Raw genomic sequence first — 23,660 nt, forward strand, 5'->3', positions numbered from 1 at the left:
GGCAGGAGAAGGAGGAGGAAGGAAGGGGCTGGGGGGGGCAGGAGGAGGAGGAGGAGGAGGAGGGGAGGAGGGGAAGAAAGGGGCTGGGGGGGGCAGGAGGAGGAGGAGGAGGAAGGAAGGGGCTGGGGGGGCAGGAGGAGGAGGAGGAGGAGGAGGAAGGAAGGGGCTGGGGGGCAGGAGGAGGAGGAAGGAAGGGGGGGGCAGGAGGAGAAGGAGGAAGGAAGGGGCTGGGGGGGCAGGAGGAGGAGGAGGAAGGAAGGGGGGGGCAGGAGGAGGAGGAGGAAGGAAGGGGGGCAGGAGGAGGAGGAGGAAGGAAGGGGAGAGGGAGGAGGAGGAGGAAGGAAGGGGGGGCAGGAGGGGGAGGAGGAAGGAAGGGGAGGGGAAGGAGGAGGAAGGAAGGGGGGGCAGGAGGGGGAGGAAGGAAGGAAGGGGAGGGGGGGCAGGAGGAGGAGGAAGGAGATGGGGGAGGAGGGGAAGAAAAGGGGCAGCAGGAGCAGGAGGAGGAAGGTGAAGGAAGAGGAGGAAGAGAAGGGGCTGGGGGGGCAGCAGGAGGAAGAGGAAGGGAAGGGGCCGGGGGGGGGGGGAGGAAGAAAGAGGGTAGAGGGTGGGGGCAGGAGGAAAGAGTCGGGGGCAGAACAAAGAACTGGGGGGGCAGGAGGGAGGGTCGACAGGTGGAGTTGGGGGGCAGAGGGGGCAGTTGGGGGGCAGAGGGGGCGTTGGGGGGCAGAGGGGGCAGTTGGGGGGCAGAGGGGGGCGTTGGGGGGCAGAGGGGGGCGTTGGGGGGCGGCGCGTTACCTCCTCCTGCTCCTCCTCGCTGTCGTCGTCGCTGACCACGGGCTTGGCGCGGGAGCCGCGGCCGGTGCGCCGACGGCCCTTCAGCCGCTCCTGCGCCTTCTCCTTCCGCCCCAGCTTGATCTTCACCTTCACCGAGCGAGCTGCGGGGCGGGGGAGGGGGTGTCACAGCAGCGCCCCACACGGGGGGGGGGGGGGGGCCTCCCCCATCCCCCCGCCGCGCTCGCGGTGAACACCCCCGACGTCCCCCAGGTCCCCGGGGCAGCGGCGCGGGCAGCGTGCGCTTCCCCCAGGCACGCCGCCCCCCCCTGCCCCGCCGGAGGGGGGAGGTCCGCAGCCCCCCCAGCCCCCTCCCCAGGTACTCACACTCTGATTCGGAGCCTTCCTCCTCCCCCTCCTCCTCCTCCTCGCTGTCCTCCCCCTCGCTCTCCTCCTCCTTCTCGATTTTCTGCCTGACGCTGGTGAAGACGGACTGCAGGACGATGGAGTCCTCGTAGATCTGGGGGGGACGGGGAGGGGGCAACGCCAAGGTGAGGGGGGTGGGGGGGAGGGGGCAGCGGTCTGCTGCCGGCCCGGCATCACCGGGGCTCGCGCCGCGTGTGCCATGCGTGTTTCACGCCACGCCACACCGTGCCGCGCCTTACCAGCGAGCCCTCCAGGTTGAAGGTCTGGGCGTTCTGGCACAGCAGCATCACGTCCTTCTCCAGGTCGTTCAGGCTCCGGTACTTGTGGTTACGGATGCGCTCCTGGGGGGGGGAGGGGCGTCAGGCTACGGCCACCTAACGAAGGTTTGGGGGCTGCTCCGCGCCCCCCAGCTCCCTGCCGGGTGCTGCCGGCCGTCCCGGTTGATGTTAATGCCAAGCGTGCCGGCACTGTGCCACTGGCCACCGCAGCTGACATTAATGCCGAGCGTGCCGCGGTGCCACCGGCCATTGCGGTTGATATGAAGGCCAAGTGTGCGGCACGGTGCCACCGGCCACTGTGGCTGATGTCAAGGCTGAGTGTGCCAGCACGGTGCCACCGGCCACCGCGGCTGATGTCAAGGCTGAGTGTGCCAGCACGGTGCCACCGGCCACCGTGGTTGACATTAAGGCCGAGCGTGCCCGCACCATACCACTGGCCACCACAGTTGCCGTTAAGGCCGAGCGTGCTGGCACAGTGCTGCTGGCCACCGCGGTTGAGGTGAAGGGCAAGCGTGCCACACGGCACCACCAGCCACCGCGGTTGACATGAAGGCTGAGCGTGCCGGCACCGTGCCGCTGGCCACCGCGGTTGGTGTTAACGCCGAGTGTGCCCCACACTGCCAGCGGCCACCGCGGTTGATATTAAAGCTGAGTGTGGTGGCACGGCACCACCGGCCACCACGGTTGATATTAATGCCGAGTGTGCCAGCACCGTGCCACCGGCCACCGCGGTTGATATTAATGCCGAGTGTGCCAGCACCGTGCCACCGGCCACCGCGGTTGATATTAATGCCGAGTGTGCCAACACCATGCTACCGGCCACCGCGGTTGACATTAATGCCGAACACACCGCACGGTGCTGCCAGCCACCGTGGTTGGCATTAAGGCTGAGTGTGCCGGCACGGTGCCACCAGCCACCGCGATAGATGTTAATGCCAAGCGTGCCACAAGCCACCGCGGTTGATATTAAGGCTGAATGTGCCAGGACAGCACCGCCAGCCACAGCCACCATGGCTGACGTCAATGCTGATCGCGCCGCGCAGTGCCATCAGCCACCGCAGTTGACGTTTAGGCTGAGCACACTGCACGGTGCCGCCGGCCTGACCGCGGCGCGGGCACCATTACCTTAATTTTCTTGAAGTCGACGGGCTTGCGGATGAGCTCGTAGTACTCGGGCAGCTCCTTGCGCGAGGGCAGCTGGATGAACACCTCGCTGAGCTGCCGTCCACTGCTGCTGCAAAGAGACACGGCGCGTCACACGGCAGCGCCGTGGCACAGCCGCTCCCACCCCCCTCCTCCGCATGGCGCAGCCCCCGGCAGCGGAGGGGACCCTGCGGCGTCCCCCGGCTTCCCAGGCTGGAGCCTGTGGGGTTGAACCGGCCGCTCCAGCGCGGGAAGTGCCAGCGCCAGCCCCGCGCCACCCGCGAGCCCCGGCACAAGCAGCAGCCACCGCCGTGGCCGCCCCGCAAGGGCCAGGGCAGGTTTTGCCAGGCTACAGCCCCGGTGCAGCCGCCCTGGCGGCACGAATGCCCTCCACAGCCTCGTTAATTAATTCCTTGTTGCCAGCACATGCGGTGCTGGGAGCTCTGTGAACCCCACGGGCCCCCCAAGCGCCGCAGGGACCGAAGCGGCAGCGCTGCTGGCGCTGTGGGGCTCACAGTAGGAGAGCGCGGTGCGAGCGCAGCGCCCGTCCCCGCCGCTCTTACCTGTCCTTGTACTTGATGACGGCGTCCACGATCTTCTTCATTTTTTTGGTGAGGTTGGGGGGGTTGGGGGAGAGTTTCTCCGCCGGCGGCCTGCCGCGCTTTTTCTGCTTTTTGCTATCATCGTCCTTATCGCGGCTGCGGGTGCTGGTGGTGGGGGTGGCGGCGCCCACCTCCGTGTCACGCTTACGCTTGCGGGAGGATTTTTTCTGCCGCACTTCCTCCTCAATCTCCTCCAGCGTGCCCTCCTCGATCGCCTGCCGTGGGGAGCGACACAGGATCCGCTAGCACGGGGGGCTCCCGGCGGGCTCCGGTGAACCACGGTGGCACCGTGGTTCTGAGCCACAACAGGCCGGGGACGTGATGAGGGGTTTGGTTCCCGGGGATGATGGCGGGGCGGCCGTGAAGGTCGCCCATGGGCTGGGCAGCGATGGGATGGGGAACCCCGGAGGCACCGGCACGACGCCGGCGGCCTCACCGGCGTGGGGAACTCAGTATGTCAACGTTGGCCTTGCTGTGAAGCGAGCCACCGCTACGGCGCGGGGCCGGCACCAGCACACCGCGGGGAGCTGGGCATCGGGGGGCGAGCCGAGCCGTGCCGGAGAGCGCGGCGGCATGGCCGTCACGGCGCAGAGGGGGGACCCGAGGCAGCGGTTGCAAAGGCCATTGGAGAACGATGCGGTACCATGTATACCTTGAGCCACTGCTTCTCCGTCAGCGAGTCGCTGTAGTCCACCTCCTTGCGGTGCCGCGAGCCCCGGCCAAACATCTTCTCCTCCTCCTCCTCGCAGGTCAGCCTCTCCACCTCGGCGTCGTCCTTGATGATCCAGGAGGGCAGCTCGTCCTCCTCCATCAGGCGCGGTTTGCGCTTGGGGTTCCGCGCCTCCTCCCGCCTGCGGTCCAGGTCCATGCGCTGCAAGGAGAGGGGCTTCGCTGGGGGGCTGCTGGCCATACCGCGGCCAGGGGCAGCCGCCACGGCCCTAACGCCTCGGGGCGTCCTTGGGGGGCAGGGGGGACGTCGTTGCACGGCCACAAGGGCATCGGAGCCGGTGTGGGGCTGCGGTGACGCTGGGGTGTTGGAGCCGGCAGCGTTTTGGCAGCTGCCGGGAGGTAAATGCCGGTGGGGAGAAGCGCGGCGTGTTCACCGGGCCAAGTGCCGGTGGGCCTGATGGGGCTAAACCGGCCACTGCGCCGGGGCTGGCGGGTCTCCGCTCTCCGGCAGGCGTTAAGCACGTGCCGGCAGGGCTGCAGTTTGGGGCCGGATGAGGCGCCCGGCATGGCACAGCTACCCCCTGCCGTGGGTGCCGCCGGCGGGACCCCGAGCCCTCCAGCGCGGCTCAGAGCGGGGCCGGCGCCTCCACGAGGGCCTTCGCCTCCGTTTTAACGGCTCCTCGTCCCACCTCCGGCGGGTTTCTCAAAGCCGGAGGCTCTTTCGGGTGGGGAAAGGGGCTTTTTGCTCGAGGCCGGGGGTCCCGGCACACACGTATCCTGATCCCGGCTCCTCCTTCCGGAGCCAGAGCCTCGGCCGCCCACCAGCTCGTCCCTTACCGGAGCCAGCAGCGTCCTGACTTTGATCCCTGCTCTAGTGTTTTGTGTTACCTGTCGCATGAGCCGCGGCTTCGTTCCGCGCTCTCAGCTTGATTTCTGTTAGAGAGACCGTTTTAGCCGCTACTCGGGAAGAACAGCAGGGCGCCACCTCCTCCTCCTCCTCCGCCGCCTGTGCCATGCTCACCATGAAAAGGTCAAACTCCTCTTCGTGCCGCGCAATCATCTGGTTGACCGTTTCGTCGTCGGGAACTTCGTCTTCTTCCTGCAAGATTTCAAATCCCCGATTCAATGGCGAGAGCAGGCGGGGGGGGGTGGCGGTTCGTCCGCTGGGAGCGCAGCACCGAACATCGTTACCATCCGACGCTTGTTCGGTTGCCCGTGAAAGATGCGTTTGGTTTATTTATTTTATTTTTTTGGGTGGCCTCAAGTCCAGTTTGGTTTTTTTTTTTTTTTTTTTTTTTTTTCTAGCGGACGGGTGGTGATCCGCGGTGCAAAGATCACCGGCAGAGCTGGCACGTGCGTTGGCGGTCTCAGCAGCGAGGCCGAGGATTGAATGGGCGTGGAGACTGAACAACCCCTCTCACCTTTAGAGGTGGTTCCTCCAACTCAGCGTTCAGGCACAGGGTGGAGGCAGTGTGGGGGAAGCTTGCACTGCCACTGCCGCTGCCCGCGCTGTATCTGTTCTGTGGATAAATAGAGGACTTCAGTCTCCAGGGCTGTCAATCCGGCACCTTTTTCACCGACGCTAAAAAAATTCACTTCAAATAGAAACAAGTGTTCATGCTCCTTGTTTTTTTTTTTTTTTTTTAAATTTTTTTTTAAATTTTTTTTTTTTTTTTTTTTTTTTTTTTTTTTTTGCGCCTTCTAGCCCCCACGCCCTTGGCCTCGAGGACGCGCAGAGCCGTGGAGCGAAGCCAGCCACACGTTCGCCATCCGCGCTCTGGAGTAGGAGGAAGCTGCCTGCGCTGCCCCTTACCTCGTCCTGCTCCTCGTGCTCCAGGATCGCCTGGAGGAAGGCTCTTCGCTCGTGGCTCGACGATTTCTGGTCAAACATGCCGGCTTGGATAACCTTCTGATCAACATTCAGCTTGTATTTAGCGGCGGCGAGGATCTTCTCCTCCACGCTGTTGACGGTGCAGAGCCGGAGGACGCGCACTTCGTTCTGCTGCCCGATGCGGTGCGCGCGGTCTTGCGCCTGCAGGTCCTGCCGGGGAAGCGCGGATCGTTTGGCCGAGGGATTTATAGCCGGCTCCCGCCGAGGGTAAAACGCGCTTTTAATTAATCCTCTACGATGGTGGGAGGCTGCACCCGGGGCGCTCTCAGCGAGCCCAGAGGACTACGGTGCGCGGCGGACGGAAAACAGCCGTCCCGGTGGCTGTGCGCTCCTGAGGAGGCCGAGCACGCGTGGGAAAGGGGGGAGGAAAAAGAAAAAAAAATAGAAAAAAAAAAAATAGAAAAAAAATATAGAAAAAAAGGCCACGCAGAGATGCTCGCAGCCAGAATTTGGGGACGGCTCTCGGCCGCTCACGGGCTGGCTGGCACCAGGAGGGTGCCTGCGGGTCTCCACCGGCACCGGGCTCGGAGGACGGCGGAGTTTCAATGCCTCGACTCCTTCTGGAGGAGGGAGGAGGAGGAGGAGGAGGAAGGGCGCTCTGCCCTCAGCTGCTGGCGGAGAGAAATCTTTACGGCTTTACCGCCAGCGCCAGGATTCGTTCGGTGGCACGAGGCGCCCGGCTTGTGCTCCAGCCTCGGCCCACCCCAGCTCAACACCCGACTTCTTGCCAAGCCCACAGTGCCGGCTCCACGGCCGCCGCCGCCGGGAACGCAGGGGCAGCCCTTGGGCAGAGGGTCTTCGTCGTCGGCCCGGCCCGGCCGCACCGGCTGCGCGTCCCGCAGAGGTGCTATGGCTCGAGAGCCAGCGCAGTGCAATTCGAGAGACGGCAGGGACGGAGCAGTCTTCTCCATCCGTTTCGCTCCCTTTTTTTTTTTTTTTTTTTTTTTTAAAGTTTTATCGGTTTTGGTTGGGTTGCTGGGTTTGGCGGGTTTTGGTGCGGTTGGTTGGGTTGGTTTTTACCTGGTGAGGATTCCAGTCGCTGTCAAAGATAATCACAGTATCGGCAGACTGGAGGTTCAGACCCAGCCCGCCGGCCCGAGTGCTCAGCAAAAAAATGAAGTACTCGGAGCCTGGCTCATTGAAAGTCTTTAACAACATGCCCCGGTCCTCCGCTTTAGTGGTTCCTAAAAACAGAGAGGGAGGGTCACTCCTGCCCTGGTGACACGCCGGTGACAACCACGATGGGTGGGGGGATCTGGGGGGAGCCCCAGAAGAAGCGCCCTGGGCACCGTGGTGCTGGATCGGGCACCGAGGCAGCAAGAGCCCGGCTGATCCTGTGAAAGGACGGCGGGGCTGGGGGCGTGGGGGGCGGCTGCTTTCAGTAGAAAGGCTTGAACGGCCCCAAAGGGAGGGGAGCGGCTCAAGCAGGCGGGTGCTGCTGGCCTGACTCGGTGCCGGGGCTGCTCACGAGCGGATCGGATCTCCCGGAACTCGGGACGCGCGGTACTGGCATCGGGACGCGGGGTTCCCGCAGCGGGACGCGGGGTACCGGCAAGGCGGCCTGATTTAGGGCAGCGCTCGGTGCCTTTGAGGCCGGGGTCGTGCCAGCTGGCGGCAGGAGACCATGCTCGCCGATACGCGAGGGTCTCTCCCAGCCCATCCTCCCCAAAACCATCCTCAGCCAGTCCCTGTGGGAGAACAGGCGCAAGGGTGAGCCAGGGATGTGCTGAGCCACGGGGTGAGCTCGCCCTGCTCCGCCAGGAACCCTTTGAGACACCCCGGAATGCCGCGGTGATGGGGAAGGGGCACATGGGGTGAGTTACCGTCCGGAAAGGGCCGGTGGCGAGCGTGCCGCTGTGCCAGCACCCATCCTGGCCCGGCGGGCGTTAAACCGCGCAGCCGAAGGAGCCGCCGGCTCCAAGACACCGGCGGGATGGGAGAACCCAGGGTTAAATCACGGCTTCGGTTTTCCCTCAGGCGCTGAGCTCTTTCCTCAGTGCCAGCGAGGGTTTGATGGCAGCGCCCGCGGCTCCACCGGCATTTTCGCCAGGAGCCGGCGTATTTTATCTCTATTTCCCACCCTAAAAGGGCGCAGGGCCTTCCTTTGATACTCTATTAGAGCAAAGCCCAGAATTTCAACCGATTCATTTACACCGACGGGGTTTTACTGACGCTGGCGGCCGCCAGCATCCGTCGGGATCCGGGATCAAACAGCGGTGGGGCTGAATTTAGAAGCGGAACCCACCGGGTGTTTAAAAGCCGAATGCGGCGCTTCCCCCCTTCCAGGCTTGAAGCCGCCTTCCCGCAAGCGGGATTAAGTAAGTAATTATTTACCAGTAAACTATTACTCATTAAAAAACCAGGCGCCGTTTGTTTCCGAGCTCCTTCCCCTGCCCGAGAGGCCGGGGGACGCTGCTGGGGGGGGGGAGGGGGGGCTTACCTCGCCGCTCGGCCCCACGCCGGGGGCTGCTCCTCCGCGCGCACCGCACGCTTAGAGCGGGGCAGCTGCCGCCCCCGCGCGCCGCAGGCACTCACCGTCCAGCCTGAGGTATTTGAATCCACGGTAAGCAAAATAATCTTCCATGATGGTCATGAGGGAGGTCATCTGGCAGAAAAGCAGCACCTTGTGGTTGGTGGCTCGGAGTTTGGGCAGGATTCGGTCCAGCAGCTCAAATTTGCCCGAGGCACGGTACAAATCCAGGCTGGGAGGGGGGGAAAAAGGAAGGGAAATCAGGATTCCAGGGGGGAAAAAACACGGCGTTGTCTCCCTCACGGTGGCATTTTTGCGATTTTAAACGACCGGCGCGTTTACGGTTTCACGGGGAAAATCCACAACCAGCCCCGCGCTGAATTCCAACCCGCCCTGACTTACCCTTGCACGATGCCTCCCGTGAACCCCAAGTGCTCAGAAAAGGATTCCTGCAACCAGAAAGAGAAACGGTGTCAGACACCAACCTGGCACGCACAAAGAAATCCCAAAGAAAGATCCGGAACTGCCCCCGAGGGAGGACTGGCATGGCAGGGGGGTGGGCAACCAGGGAAGCCACCCCGGCGCGGGAACGGAGCGGATTGAAAAGGCTGCCAGGGGGTGGGCGGCCAAAATCAGCCCCAAGAGACCCCCCAGCCTCGATTTTTAGGTGGCATCGCCCTCCCAGACGGATTTCAAGCCCTTTTTGGGGGCAAAAAGCTCGGCGCGGCAGTGAGGTGGTGGCGGCCAAGCAGCCAGGCGCGGCACTGAGGCCGGTCGTGCTTGGCCCGTGCCGCAGCCGCGGGACCCTCCGGTGTGTCTCCGTTTAGGAGGGGGACGGAGGGTTTCCCCCCACGTTCCCAGCCCCCCACCCGCGTTACCTCGATGTGCTGGAACATGTAGGGGTGGTTACAGATCTTCCGCAGCTGCATGATCGTGTTCATTAAGGTCTTGGTGCCGCCTTTACCCTGCGCAAACCAGAGGGGAAATTAGAAATTTTTCTCAAAAATGAGAATTTGGGAGTCTGCCGGCTGCTGCGGCTCCCCAGGAATGGTCGGGGAGCGTTTTGGGGGTGGGGGTCAGAGCCCCCAGGCTTCGGCACTGTGCCGGGAGGGGATGTCCCATGGCAGCCAGGTTTTCCCCGCAGGGCAAGGGGTCAAGTTTGAGGTTTGGAGATTCACACCCCGCCCCCCCCCCCCCCCCCCCCCAGTCACCGGACCAGCCGCCCCGGGGGAGCCGAGTGGAAAACAGGGCATTTTTCACCCCCAGCTTTTATTTCAACGCATCTTTTTTAATTGTTTGGCTTCTAATTGCCCTTTGCCTTTCCCAGCGCTCCGACAAGCGAAGCCACCGGCCCCCGTGGGATTATTCCCACCACAATCCTCACTGCCTGCACGAGGGGCTGCACCGGCCCCCACCCCCCAGCGCTTCTCGCTTTGCTTAGAAAAGGGGTTTTTGCTCTGTGGGCACAGCAGTGGGGGGCAGAGCCCCCACCCCCCTTTGGAACCGGTGACCCGTGAGGTCCCTTTTGTCCCAATCCCACCCCGGCGGCGTCCCCGGCCCCGCCAGCCTCCCGCAGCGCGGACGCTTGTGCAGCCAGACCTTTTTGTCCTTCTCGGAGCCGTCGGTGAGCAGCACGCCCTTGGCCTGCATGTGCCGGTAGAGAACCCGCTGCAGGGCTGACATGTCGCACTTGATCACGTATTCCACCTGCGGGAGCGGCGAGGCGTTAAATTTCCCGAGGGGATGCGAGGGAGCAGCTCCAAACCCACCCCTCCCCCGATGCCGGATCGTTCCAGAGCCGTGGAGCACCTCAAACCCACCCCATTTCCCAATGCTGGATCCTTCCGGATCGTCTGGATCCTTCCGGAGCGGCGGAGCAGCTCCAACCCGGCCCCTCCTTCAATGTCAGATCATCTGGATCGTTCCGGAGCCATGGGGCACCTCCAAACCCACCCCATCTCTGATGCCAAATCATTCCAGAGCTGTGGAGCGGCTCCAAACCCACCCGTCCACCCAATGGTGGATCCTTCCGGAGCCATGGAGCACCTTAAACCCACCCCTCCCCCGATGGCGGATGGTTCCGGAGCCATGGAGCACCTCCAAACCCACCCCTCCCCCGATGGCGGATGGTTCCGGAGCCATGGAGCACCTCCAAACCCACCCCTCCCCCGATGGCGGATGGTTCCGGAGCCATGGAGCACCTCCAAACCCACCCCTCCCCCGATGGCGGATGGTTCCGGAGCCATGGAGCACCTCCAAACCCACCCCTCCCCCGATGGCGGATGGTTCCGGAGCCATGGAGCACCTCCAAACCCACCCCTCCCCCGATGCTGGATGGTTCCGGAGCCATGGAGCACCTCCAAACCCACCCCTCCCCCGATGCTGGATGGTTCCGGAGCCATGGAGCACCTCCAAACCCACCCCTCCCCCGATGCTGGATGGTTCCGGAGCCATGGAGCACCTTAAACCCACCCCTCCCCCTATGGCGGATGGTTCCGGAGCCATGGAGCACCTCCAAACCCACCCCTCCCCCGATGCTGGATGGTTCCAGAGCCATGGAGCACCTCCAAACCCACCCCTCCCCCGGTGCTGGATGGTTCCGGAGCCATGGAGCACCTCCAAACCCACCCCTGCCCTGATGGCGGATGGTTCCGGAGCCATGGAGCACCTCCAAACCCACCCCTCCCCCGATGCTGGATGGTTCCGGAGCCATGGAGCACCTCCAAACCCACCCCTCCCCCGATGGCGGATGGTTCCGGAGCCATGGAGCACCTCCAAACCCACCCCTGCCCCGATGCTGGATGGTTCCGGAGCCATGGAGCACCTCCAAACCCACCCCTGCCCTGATGCTGGATGGTTCCGGAGCCATGGAGCACCTCCAAACCCACCCCTCCCCCGATGCTGGATGGTTCCGGAGCCATGGAGCACCTCCAAACCCACCCCTCCCCCGATGTCAGATCATCTGGATCGTTCCAAAGCCATGGAGCACCTCAAACCCACCCCATTTCCCAATGCTCGATTATCTGGATCATTCTGGAGCCATGGAGCACCTTCAAACCCCCCCCCCGCCTCCGATGCTGGATCATTCTGGCGCCATGGAGCACCTCCAAACCCACCCCTCCTCCCGATGCTGGATCCTTCTGGAGCCATGGAGCACCCTCAAACCCCCCCTCCTCCTGATGCCAGATCATCTGGATCATTCTGAAGCCATGGAGCACCTCCAAACGCACCCCATTTCCCAATGCTGGATCATCTGGATCATTCCAGAGCTGTGGAGCACCTCAACCCCCCCCCCTCCTGCAGTGCTGGATGGTTCTGGAGCCATGGAGCACCTCAACCCCCCTCCTCCTCCTGATGCCAGATCATCTGGATCATTCTGGCACCATGGAGCACCTCAAACCCACCCCTCCTCCGATGCTGGATCATTCCGGAGCCATGGAGCACCCTCAACCCCCCTCCTCCTCCTGATGCCGGATCATCTGGATCATTCTGGAGCCATGGAGCACCTCAAACCCACCCCTCCTCCGATGCTGGATCATTCCGGAGCCATGGAGCACCCTCAACCCCCCTCCTCCTCCTGATGCCGGATCATCTGGATCATTCTGAAGCCATGGAGCACCTCAACCCCCCTCCTCCTCCTGATGCCAGATCATTCCGGAGCTGTGGAGCACCTCAACCCCCCTCCTCCTCCTGATGCCAGATCATTCCGGAGCTGTGGAGCACCTCAACCCCCCTCCTCCTCCTGGATCCTTCCGGAACCGCGGCACAAACCCAGCCGTTTCCAGAGCTCGGAGACCCCCCATCCCCGGATAAATCCCCCTCCTCGGGGAGCTCCGCGGGACCATTTCTCCTGGCCGTTACCTTCTCGGGCAGCTGCGCTTCCACCTCCTTCTTCAGCCTGCGCAGCAGGAAGGGGCGCAGCACCTTGTGCAGGCGCCGGATGATGAGGATGGTTTCTTCTTCGTTCAGGTCCACCTGCGTGGCCGGGGAAGGGAACCGTTACGCCGGGGAAGTTCCCGCTCTCCGGCATCCCTCACCGGCGCCGAGATCCCCAGGGCTGCGGCAAAGCGCAGTGGCGCTGCGTGACAGGGAGACCGGGAGCGAGGGCATCTCTGAAAGTGTCATTTCTTGCAATTTGGGGTTTCTGTGGTGATTTTTACGTTGGGGTTTGCCCGCCTTCCCCCCATCGCCTGCTCGGCAGAGCCTCCGCCACTGCGACACCCAGGAGTCACTTCAAATAGCTCCGGTATGGCACCGGCACCGCGGTTTGGCAACCGGGCCAGCACGAGCCCAGCCGGTTTCTCCCACCGAGCCTGGGGGACCCGCTCGCCCTCGTTTCCAGCCCTTAATTATCGCTCCACCCTCTCCCAGTAAAACCCATTCCCCCCCCCCCCCCCCAATTACATTTCACAGGTCGGTGCCCTGCACCTCGCGAGCGGAAACCCAAGAGATTCCTGTGAGCGTTTACAACCCCGAGCTCGCAGCCCCCGACCCCCCACCCACGCCACCGTGGCCACCCCCCGCCGTACCTTTTCGCCCGTCATGGCAAAAGGAGCGTTAAACCACTGCTCGAAGGTGCTGCAGCTCTTGAAAATGGTAGGCAGGAGGAAATTGAGCAGCGCCCAGAGCTCGGGCAGCTTGTTCTGCAGCGGGGTGCCCGTCAGCAGCAGGCGGCGCGGGGCCACGTAGTGCGTGTTGAGGACCTGGGTGAGCTTGCAGTGGTGGTTCTTCATCCGGTGGCCCTCGTCCACGATCATGTACTTCCAGCGGATCTGCGGGAAGGAGGGAAGGCGGTGTGGGCACGGCACGGCGGCGGCTGCATCGCCCAGCTCCGGTGACAGCCTTTGGTGGGATGCCGGAGGCGGCCGGGATCGATCCAAGCCAGCCGGGATGCTGGAAACCCACCCCAGCCCCTCCTGGGGTGCTGCTCCCGCGGGGGGAGGCAGGCAGAGCGCCGATGCTGAAGAACCAGCGGAGGCTTTGGGGAATTCCAGGATTTCTCAAGATTTTTGGCATCAAACCGCCTTTAAGTTGGGGCACTGCTCCGTCGGATGCCGTGCGGAGGGACGGCACGCCGGCTTCCACGCATCTGCTGGTGCTGGCAGAGCCCCGCCGCCGCGGTAAGCAGCGCTGCGGAATGAATTCCGCGTGGGATCCAGCCCATTAAGCCCAGGGTTTGACTCTGGCGCTTTTGGAACAGCGCGGCTTTTCCAGCCCAGGGGAAACCTCAGTGTTTCCTCTTCACCGCACAGCTGCCGGCCCCGAAAAACCCCTCGGCCAGCTCAGCGAGGGCGGAAGGGAACCGCGACCTCACGGGGGTTGTCATAAAACACCCTCTGTCCTGTGAATTCTTTATTCAAAGTGTGTGTTTGGGGAAATAAATAAATACTTTCTGGATCACAGGATAGGGCAGCCAAAAATAAGAAGTGGCAGGGAACGCCGCAGCAGCAGCTCCTCGCCTCCTGCCGCGCGATGACGAGACTCCCCGGATAAAAAGGGGAGGGCAGGATTTTTTTTCTGAGTCAGAGCGGACGGGGAGGTGCTGGCGGGACTCACCTTGGCCAGGATGTGCTTGTCTTTGATGATATATTCGTAAGTAGTGAGCAAGACGTTGAATTTCCCGCTTCGGAGCTGAGGTACGAACGCCCGTCTTGCTGCCGGAGAGCCCTGGGGGAAAGATTTCCAACAGGGATGTTAAATGGAATAAATTTTTTGGGAGAAAAGAGGTGGCGGGAGGAGTTATTGTCAACGTGGAACGATCGCTCCGGTTACGGAAAGGCAGCGAGAACGTTCGTTAAGGACGGTAGTTGTTTGGGAATGAAAAATAAACACGGATTTTATCCATTTAGCGGCAGGAAGCAGCCCGGCTTCCTTGGGATAACGGAAATATCGTTGGGTTGAGCAGGTGAGGGAAAAGGCAAATGGCAGCCAAGGAATCTCGGGGAAAGAAGGGGCCAGAGGAGCCCGGCAGGCGCGTGCGGGGTAACGCCGGTACTTGCCTTGTACGAGACCTTCACCACGGAAGGAGCCCACTTGTCAAACTCGTACGCCCAATTCGACAGGGTTCTGCGGCCGGGGGAAGGGAAAAAAAAAAAAAAAAAGGGAGAAAAATGATAAAACTGACCTTGGTGGAACAGGGAATTGCACAGTGGCGGCGCAGAGGCGGCGGTAGTGCCGGCCACGCGGTTCCTGCGCCGCGCGGGGCCGGGAGGGGCTGCGGCACTTACGAGAGAGGTACTATAATGAGGAAGGGGCCGTTGATCCGCTTGTGCTCCATGAGGTATGTGATTAACGCGATGGTCTGGATGGTTTTGCCCAGCCCCATCTCGTCGGCCAGGATGCCGTTCAGGTTGTTGTTGTACAAGGACACCAGCCACTCCAAACCTTTGATCTGCCGCGCCGGGGAAAAAAAAAAAAAAAGAGGGATGGAATAAATCCGGCTGCGGATGGCGGCGGCGCGTATCCGTCAGGCTAACGGCCTGCCCACCCCACCCCTCCTCTTATGCATTATGTAGATGAGCTCCCTATACACTATTAACGACCTCAGTTTAATTATTTAAAGCCAGTTGCAGGGGTTAATTATTCCTCTCAGGGCTCATTATCCCACACCAGCCCCCAGCTCCCGTTTCTGGCTACTGGGAGCGTTTCGGCGCAGCCCAAATCCCAGTGCCACTGGCCAAAACCCCGCCAGCCCCTCACCTGGTACTGCTTGAGGACCCCGTTGACCATCAGCGTGGACTGCTTGTCCACCCGCTCGGTGACGGCGTGGGCCACGGCGTAGTACGACTGCAGGCCCCTCGCCAGCGCTTGGGACACGCCGTATTCATCGTCCACGTCTTGCTTCGCGTTCCTGCAGCGGGGAGGGGGAAAAAAAGGGGAAAACGGAGCTAAGAAAGACGATCCCACTGGAGGAAACTCCCGGGGAACCCTGCCAGCCCCGGGGGGGGGGCAGTTTTTCCCCCATGAGGTGCTAAATCAGGTCATGTTTTGGCACAACCGCTCTTAAAAACGGGGAGCGGAGTGAACGCTGCCCGGCGCGTCCCGGGAACGGGGTCAGAGGCAGGACTCACTCGATAATGTGCCTGGCGTCCACTTCAGAGACGTCATCGCTATCTGGATCCGGGATTTTTTTTTTCTCCTCCACAGGCAGGGCAGGCTGAGCCGGTGCCGGCTGCTCCTCCTCCTCCTCCTGCCGGGAGACACAAAGCCTGAGCACACAGCCGCTCGCTCACCTTGCTACCACGGGAACGGCACAAAACCGGCTCAGCCGCGCTCGACGGGCTCTGAAACCCCCGCGGGAAGCGCCCGCCGCCCCAGGAGCTGCCGCCCCAGGCTCTGACAAAAGACAGAGGCTACCAGAAGCACGGCTGCCGGAGAAAAAAATTACAGGAGAAATATTTGGGAATTAAAACCCAGGCAGCTAACGAGCGCAGCTCGCCCGCTGCCTCGCTGCCCATTGCTTTCTTTACGTGGGTTTTATTCTAGAGACGTTTATTTGAGATGACACGGATCCGTGCAGGAAAAAGGCATCACGGAGACGGGTGTAGTGCGGTGCGTAGGGCGCTCTCCCATCCTCACCAAAAATAAATATTTAAGAAGCCAAAGCGCAGGGAGGCCGGTGGTGTCCCGCCTTACCTCCTCCTCCTCCTCCGACCCGCTCTCCTCACTGTCTGATCGAGGAGCGACTTCGTATCTAATTGAACACAAATATTAACATTTAATCGCAAATCTGCTGCCAGCAGCATGAGATCAGCATGGTTCCAGAAACCCTTTGCTTTAAAACTCTGGGGTTTTAATCAGTATTTTTTTTTTTTTTTTTTTAAATAAAATGCTTATTTGTTGAATTTTCCCCTCGCTTAGCTCTAAGCTTTCACGCTCGCTCTCTACAAGAGCCCACGCCTGCCCGTTTTGGGAGGCGGATGAAATCCCTCCCTCCTGATCCACAGCCCCCTGCTTCTAGCTCCCCGAAGTCTGGGCTCAGGATGGGGCTCCGGAGCCAGGATGGGGTTTTGGGCGCCGGAGCCAGGATGGGGTTTTGGGCGCCGGAGCCAGGATGGGGCTCTGGGCGCCGGACCCAGGATGGGGCTCTGGGCGCCGGACCCAGGATGGGGCTCTGGGCGCCGGACCCAGGATGGGGCTCTGGGCGCCGGACCCAGGATGGGGCTCTGGGCGCCGGACCCAGGATGGGGCTCCGGATCCAGGACCCAGGATGGGGCTCCGGATCCAGGACCCAGGATGGGGCTCCGGATCCAGGATGGGGCTCCAGGCTCCGGATCCAGGATGGGGCTCCGGATCCAGGATGGGGCTCCAGGCTCCGGATCCAGGATGGGGCTCTGGGCTCCAGGCTCTGGATCGGGCTCCGGATCGAGTGCTTCCCCACCAGCGCCCCAACCACTGACCCCAGCCCTGGTGTGCCGCGACGTACCCAGGGTTCATCTCCAGCCAGGCCTCCAGCTGCCCGGCCTTGGGGGCATCTGTGCCGGTCAGGATCTTGCCGCTCTCCACGTGGATCACTTTGACAGGCAGATCGCTCATTTGGCTGGTCTCATCCAGCGGCTGGGGGATCAAAGTCAGGCTGCGGGTCAGTATTTTTGAATTTTTTCCCTCAAAGCAGCTCATGTTTACAGCCACATCGACCGAAGCCGCTGCCGGAGCAGCGCGGCCACCGCTGGGAGGAATGAAGCAGCCGACGGTGTGAAATGCCACATCACCAGGGGACGGGCAAAGCCCGAAAGCTGGCGGGATTTAACATTTAGCTTTGAAAAAGCATCAACCTAGGCGTTAAGGATCTCAGGAAGGCGCGTCCGGAGGGCAAATTTCATGCACAGTGGAACAATTAATGTGGAATAGCACCCTCCCACTCACGAGGGGCTTTCTGCTGAGTAGGCCAAGTTCAAGGCACAGGGGCGATCCCAGCGCATCACTGGGAATAACGGATCCCTCGGGTTGGGATCGGTGTTGCCCACGTGCAACGCGAGCCCTGGGGCGTCCCAAATCCCAAACCACCCCCCACAGTGGGTCTAGAGCCCATCAGGAAGCGGTTAGCGGCGAGGATGGGCGGAGAGATGCCTCCCGCTCCAACCTGGTGGAATTTCTATTTTGGGAAGTCTCAATTTAGCCGCCCGCCGGCTCAGAGCTGATCCGCGGCGGCCGTGCAGCGGGGCGGGTGGTACGGGGCGCTCGCAGCATGCGGCTGACGCTGTGCCTACCCTACTTGGCACGAAATCAGATTATGGGGCTTACTTCGCCATCTGGTCCGATCGCTGGCGTCTGCCCTTCCGCGTTCTCTGCCTTCTGCAAGAGGAGGAAGGTGGTCGTCAGCGAGCCAGCACCGAAGGCCACGCCGCGCCACCACGGCGCTGCTCCAGCTCCCTGCGGAGCTTTGCTTCCCACTCACCTTCTTTTTCTTCTTCTTCTTCTTCTCCTTGGCCACCTGCGCAGCCTTGTGCTGCCGCACCAGCTCCGTCAGGTTGGCTACGTACTCGTCCGTCTGCTGCAGCAGGTAGGCCAAGCGCTTGTCCTTCTTCTGATCGATGAGCTTGCGGTACCCCTCCTCATCCTCAGCCTGGGGAAGGGCGCACCGTTAGCGCCCTGCGCGGCCCGGAGCCCCGCACGCGCCCGCGGCTCCCCGCACCGCTGCTCACCATCAGACGGCGCATCCGCTCCTTCTCGATCCTCTCGTTTTCCTTCTTCTGCTCGCGCTCCGTGTTGGCGTGGTAGGTAGCCACCGCCTTGGTCAGCTTTTGGATCTTGCCCGTGACGGAGCGGTGGTACTCCTTGAAATCCTTAGCGTGCTGGAGGATGCTGTTGAGGTATTCCTGGGGGGAAAGGCACGGCCAAGGGGCAGCGTCAGGACTCGTGCTCGTAGGCGCTCTCCTAAACTATTTCACCTAACGCCGTGAGCTAAAGCAGATTGATTTCCCCTATATTACACACTATAATGTCGTATTATTGTATCGGTAATAAAATATCGCAGCTGGAAGGGCCCACTATCACATCATATTATTATATCTATAATAAAATATCGCAGCTGGAAGGACACATAGTATCATATTATTGTATCTATAATAAAATATCGCAGCTGGAAGGGCCCACTATCGCATCATATTATTATATCTATAATAAAATATCGCAGCTGGAAGGACACATAGTATCATATTATTGTATCTATAATAAAATATCGCCGTTGGAAGGGCCCATTACCGCATCATATTACTGTATCTATAACAAAATATCGCAGCTGGATGGACACTTTATAGTATTATATTATTCCATCTATAATAAAATATCGCCATTGGAAAGACGCATTATAGCATCATATTATTGTATCTATAATAAAATATCGCGGTTGGAAGGGACCTACAACCATCATTAGCCCAAACCACCATCACCCAGACCCTAAAACCCAGGGAATTCCCTGGAAATGCCCAGCCCCACTCCTCCCGGCACGCCCTCGGCGGGCACTTTCGGCGCGTCCCCGCTGACCTGGTGCTTCTGCCTGCGTTTGCGTTCCTGCTCGATCTTCTGCTGCTTCTCCAGCTTCTCGGTGATGCGAGCCTCGCGCAGCGACTGCCGCTTGCTGCGCTTGTACGCCTTGGCGTTGAGGGCCGTCTCCAAGGCCGTGTCCCGCCGCATGCACACCACCACTTCCTGACGCAGCTTTTGGAGAGATTCCCGTTAGGAAAAGGGGAATTGATTCCGCGGTGGCGCGAGGTGGGTGCCAGCTGCGGCTCCCGCGCCCGGCCGGGTAAGAAGCTGGGTTTTCCATGGTGCGTTTCCTTACCTGGCGCTGGAAATTAAGCAGCCGCAGTGCTTTAAGTTCAATGGTAGCTTTGGTTCTCAGGTCGCCGGCCAGGGAGCCGGGAAGGTTTTCCAGCTCTTGGATCCTGTGAGCGATGCGAGCTTGCAGCCTGCGGAGGAAGGAGATGGGATTTCAGGGAAGGGAAATTCACCATGAATCCGCTTTCCCCCCTCTCCGGACCCGAGGCGATGGGGTATGGCCCTGCTCTGTCACCTCAGAGGCTCTCGGCACCCAGTTTTAATTATTTTAATTAACTGGCGCAGCAGAGGTGCTCCCCTGCGGCAGGCAGGCACCCGTGGTCATAAACTGCCGCGGCGACAATCCTGGGAAACAGGAGGGACGCGATGGCGGGGGGCGGCTCGAGAAGCCCCAAGGAAAACGCATGCCCACCCTGCTCTCCGCGTGCCACTTGTTAATAAACGAGCCGGGGAATCGTTAATAAACGAGCCGGGGAATCGTTAATAAACGAGCCGGGGAATCGTTAATAAACGAGCCGGGGAATCGTTAGGGCACGGCTCAGGGGGATAAACGCCCCGGCGAGGAGCGAGCCACCGCGGTGCCCCTACCTGTACTCCCTCTCCTGCAGGATTTCCACCGGATCGAGCCCTCTGGGTTTCTGGATGGGCGTGATCCGGTTCTGCTTCTGGTGGAGCTGCACCATGGGGGCCGGCTGGGCCGGCTGCCCCGGGGACTGCGTCTGCGGCGGCATAACGGGCGACGCCGCCGGTGGCACCGCCGGCGGGGCTGGCGAGGGCCGGCCGGTGGGCTGGGGAGGAATCAGTTTCTGAGGTGTGCTAGTGGGGGCTGCAGCATTCGCCATGGGTCCTGTGGAAAAAGAAAATGGTCAGGAAAACAGACGGGAACAAAAAAAAAAACAAACCCAAGTTCTCTCCCTGTGGTCGGGGTATGGCGAAGCCTGGCTCTGGCATGGCTCAGCCGCGTCCCCCTCACCGAAATCGCCGCCTCTCTCTCCATAAATTTCACAGCAAATAAACCCAGCGCTTCCGTCTTTCCCAGACAAACCAACAAAGCTCCGAGCGGGGCGGAAGAACGCGCGGATTAACCCCGCTCCTCCAGGAGCTCGGTCACCATTTACAGGATTTTACCCCGGAATCTCCCAGTTCCTTCCACCGCAGAGGCGGTGGGCTGTCCCCCCCCCCTCCCACCCCAGCACATCGCTTCATTAATGCCGGCCCTTAACGAGCCCACGGGCGCGTGTCGGGGGTTAAGGTGGTTCTCACCTTCCGGCCAGGGCTTGGGGGGGCCGCCGGGGGGCTGCCCGGGCATTCCTGGGGGAACTCCTGAGGGGCCGGGAGGGGGCATGTTGGGCCCTCCTATACCTGCAGAAGAAATAAGGGGAAAATGGGGAAAAAACAAAAGAGAAAAGAAGAAAACCAACACATTAAGACGTTGATCTTTGTACACATCTACCAGCAGCAAAGTTTATCCCCCCGGGTTAGACATCTTATTGCGGGCACTGAACCCCCCCCGGCGTGCCCCCAGTGGGATGAATCAGCCCTTCCCAGTGGGATGAATCGGGACCCCAAAGGTGCATCCCCCCTGGGTGCACCCCGAAGCGCCCGGAGGAATCTCCCTGCCTCGCTCCAACAGCAGCTGGGTGGGATGAAGCTCCGGCCCCAGCTGCCGGCACGGTAACGGCCGGCAGTCAGGCGGGCTGCGAGGGCTGGCAACAGAAAAACCAAATGGGGGAACACTGGGGGGACACCAGGGGGACACTGGGGGTCAAACCGTGCCAGAGTGGGGTAAAATGAAGCTGATCTGAGGGCTGGAGCGTGTCTCCCATGAGGCCAGGCTGAGGGATTTGGGGCTGGATCAGCCTGGAGAAGGCTCTGGGGAGACCTTATAGCACCTTATATACTTAAATATTAATTAAGGATGTAATTATGTCCCCCCTGTGTAAATACAGACTTCAAGGGGGCTCTGAGAAAAGCGGGGAGAAGCTTTTTAGCAGGGCCTGCAGCGACAGGCCAAGGGGGAATGGTTTTAAGCTAAAAAAGGGGGGATTTAGGTGAGATATCGGGAAGAAATTATTCTCTGTGCCGGCTGCCCGGCGCAGCTGCAGACGCCCCATCCCCGGCAGCGTTCAAGGTCAAGTCGGGCTCTGAGCACCCCGGTGTGGCGGCAGGGGTTGGACCGAGACGATCCCTAAGGTCCCATCCCAACCCACCCCAGGGCTCCCCAACCCCCAAGGTCCCACCCCAGGGCTCCCCATCCCCCAAGGTCCCATCCTGCCCCATCTCATGGCTCCCCATCCCCCAAGGTCCCACCTCATGGCTCCCCAACCCCCAGGGTCCCATCCCAGGGCTCCCCATCCCCCAAGGTCCCACCTCATGGCTCCCCAACCCCCAGGGTCCCATCCCAGGGCTCCCCAACCCCCAAGGTCCCATCCTGCCCCATCTCATGGCTCCCCATCCCCCAAGGTCCCACCCCAGGGCTCCCCAACCCACAAGGTCCCATCCTGCCCCATCTCATGGCTCCCCATCCCCCAAGGTCCCACCTCATGGCTCCCAAACCCCCAGGGTCCCACCCCAGGGCTCCCCAACCCCCAAGGTCCCATCCTGCCCCATCTCATGGCTCCCCATCCCCCAAGGTCCCACCCCAGGGCTCCCCATCCCCCAAGGTCCCACCCCAGGGCTCCCCATCCCCCAAGGTCCCACCCCAGGGCTCCCCATCCCCCAAGGTCCCACCCCAGGGCTCCCCATCCCCCAAGGTCCCACCCCAGGGCTCCCCATCCCCCAAGGTCCCACCCCAGGGCTCCCCAACCCCCAGGGTCCCACCCCACGGCTCCCCAACCCCCAGGGTCCCACCCCACAGCTCCCCAACCCCCAAGGTCCCACCCCACAGCTCCCCGGACCCCTGGGGCAGCGGAGGGTCTCACCGTGAGGTCTGTTGTAGTTGGGAGGTGTAGGTCCGGGTCCAGGCCCTTGCACTGCTCCTTGCACTGCTCCCGTCCCGGACACGGAGGGCGGAGGTAGCGTCGGCATTTGCTGCTGCATTCCGGGCATGGGGCGCTTGCCCTGCACCGCCATCTGAAGGTGCTCGGGGAGCGGCTGCCCCCGCGCCAGCATCTTGTAGGCCATGATCTGCGCGCGCAGCTGGTGCAGCTGGTTCTGGTTGAACGGCGTCGGGCCCCGGTTCTGCTGCCCCAGCGCTTGGGGGTCGCTGCCATCCAAGGGGACGCCGCCGGGGCCCGAGGACATCTGAGGGCCGGAGGATGGCCCGTTGGCCGGTACCGGGCTCGAGGCGTGCTCGGAGCCGCCGAGCGGGGAGGGGTAACCTGAGGGAGGGAGCTCATCAGGTGGGAGCAGGGCAGGAGCGGCGCTCCAGGCAGAAGGAAAATGATAGAAAACGGCAGAAAACGTCTCCTCCCCGGTGGAGCCTGCGCCCGCTGCAAACCTGGAAAACCCTGGAGCGCTACGTCCTTCCCAAAATCAAGGGGTGAAAGAACAGCCCCTGGGGGAGGGGCACTGGATTCCCAAAATTGAGGATTTAAAACAAGCACAGCCCCTGGGAGCCAGTGGATTCCCAAAATCCAGGGGTTAAAGCAAGCACAGCCCCTGGGGGCCAATGGATTCCCAAATCCAGGGGTTAAAGCAAGCACAGCCCCTGGGGGCCAGTGGATTCCCAAAATTGAGGATTTAAAACAAGCACAATCCCTGGGGGCCAGTGGATTCCGAAAACCCAGGGGTTAAAGCAAGCACAGCCCCTGGGGGCCAGTGGATTCCCCAGATTGAGGCTTTAAAACCAGTACAGCCCCTGGGGGCCAATGGATTCCCAAAATTCCAGGGTTAAAGCCAGCACAGCCCTGGGGGCCGGTGGCTTCCCCAGATTGAGGATTTAAAACAAATACAGCCCCTGGGGGCCAGTAAATTCCCCAAATCCAGGGGTTAAAGCAAGTCCCTGGGGGCCAGTGGATTCCCAAAATCCGGGGCTTAAAGCAAGCACAGCCCTGGGGGCTGGTGGTTTCCTCAAATTGAGGATTTAAAACAAATACAGCCCCTGGGGGCCAGTGGCTTCCCAAAGCTGAGGATTTAAAACAAGCACAGCCGCTGGCGGCCAGTGGATTCCCAAAAACCCGGGGTTAAAGCACAATCCCTGGGGGCCAGCGGCTGCGCGCCACACGGATCCTGATCTCGGCACAGATCCCAGAACACGGGAGGGATGGTCCTTCTCACAGCCTGGCCTTTTCCCGCGATTCCCTGCTTGTTTTCCCGACTACCGGGAGCCCCAGCCCGATCCCCGGGATAACAGGACGGATTTTCCTTCGGGAAACCCACCTTGAGAGTGCTGATCCATGGGGCTCGGAGGAGGACCCATTCCTGCGTGCCCGCCGGGCCGCATCCCCATCCCTTTCATCTGGCCGTAGCGCGGATCGTCGGTTATTCCCTTCTCATGCATGGAGTCCATGGGCTGCAGGAGAACAGCGAATTTCCCAAAAAATCACACACGGAACACCAGCCGCGCTCCAGCGGCTCGAAACCAACCGGCAGGGAGGGGGAATAAGCGTGAAGGGATGTTAAAAGACACTTGAAATGGGAGAAACGCTTTTCTCCTTTGGCTTTTTCCCCAAAAACCCCCTGGGTGTTTC

The 23,660-nt window shown here is 61.6% G+C and overlaps 1 protein-coding gene across 1 annotated transcript in view; it reads right to left on the reverse strand.

The window, feature by feature from the left end:
* SMARCA4 (SWI/SNF related, matrix associated, actin dependent regulator of chromatin, subfamily a, member 4) overlaps positions 1-23,660 on the reverse strand; it is a 33,180-nt gene that overhangs the window by 1,667 nt on the left and 7,853 nt on the right. Inside the window, exons 3-34 of the mRNA XM_037407225.1 lie at positions 23,350-23,482; positions 21,951-22,349; positions 20,293-20,391; positions 19,618-19,876; positions 19,034-19,160; positions 18,736-18,909; positions 17,895-18,068; positions 17,648-17,815; positions 17,494-17,544; positions 16,676-16,806; positions 15,886-15,943; positions 15,321-15,439; positions 14,950-15,100; positions 14,478-14,641; positions 14,250-14,316; positions 13,807-13,917; positions 12,780-13,022; positions 12,112-12,225; positions 9,850-9,957; positions 9,129-9,215; positions 8,653-8,699; positions 8,316-8,482; positions 6,801-6,964; positions 5,703-5,930; positions 5,311-5,409; positions 4,911-4,988; positions 3,873-4,091; positions 3,182-3,435; positions 2,601-2,709; positions 1,437-1,538; positions 1,159-1,291; positions 756-935 (exon numbers count right to left, since the gene is read on the reverse strand). Of these exons, the coding sequence (XP_037263122.1) occupies positions 756-935; positions 1,159-1,291; positions 1,437-1,538; positions 2,601-2,709; positions 3,182-3,435; positions 3,873-4,091; positions 4,911-4,988; positions 5,311-5,409; positions 5,703-5,930; positions 6,801-6,964; positions 8,316-8,482; positions 8,653-8,699; positions 9,129-9,215; positions 9,850-9,957; positions 12,112-12,225; positions 12,780-13,022; positions 13,807-13,917; positions 14,250-14,316; positions 14,478-14,641; positions 14,950-15,100; positions 15,321-15,439; positions 15,886-15,943; positions 16,676-16,806; positions 17,494-17,544; positions 17,648-17,815; positions 17,895-18,068; positions 18,736-18,909; positions 19,034-19,160; positions 19,618-19,876; positions 20,293-20,391; positions 21,951-22,349; positions 23,350-23,482 (4,717 nt within the window). The remainder of the gene's footprint in view (positions 1-755; positions 936-1,158; positions 1,292-1,436; positions 1,539-2,600; positions 2,710-3,181; positions 3,436-3,872; positions 4,092-4,910; positions 4,989-5,310; positions 5,410-5,702; positions 5,931-6,800; positions 6,965-8,315; positions 8,483-8,652; positions 8,700-9,128; positions 9,216-9,849; positions 9,958-12,111; positions 12,226-12,779; positions 13,023-13,806; positions 13,918-14,249; positions 14,317-14,477; positions 14,642-14,949; positions 15,101-15,320; positions 15,440-15,885; positions 15,944-16,675; positions 16,807-17,493; positions 17,545-17,647; positions 17,816-17,894; positions 18,069-18,735; positions 18,910-19,033; positions 19,161-19,617; positions 19,877-20,292; positions 20,392-21,950; positions 22,350-23,349; positions 23,483-23,660) is intronic.

This window comes from Falco rusticolus, chromosome 13, assembly GCF_015220075.1.
Source record: "Falco rusticolus isolate bFalRus1 chromosome 13, bFalRus1.pri, whole genome shotgun sequence".
Taxonomy (NCBI): Eukaryota; Metazoa; Chordata; class Aves; order Falconiformes; family Falconidae; genus Falco; species Falco rusticolus.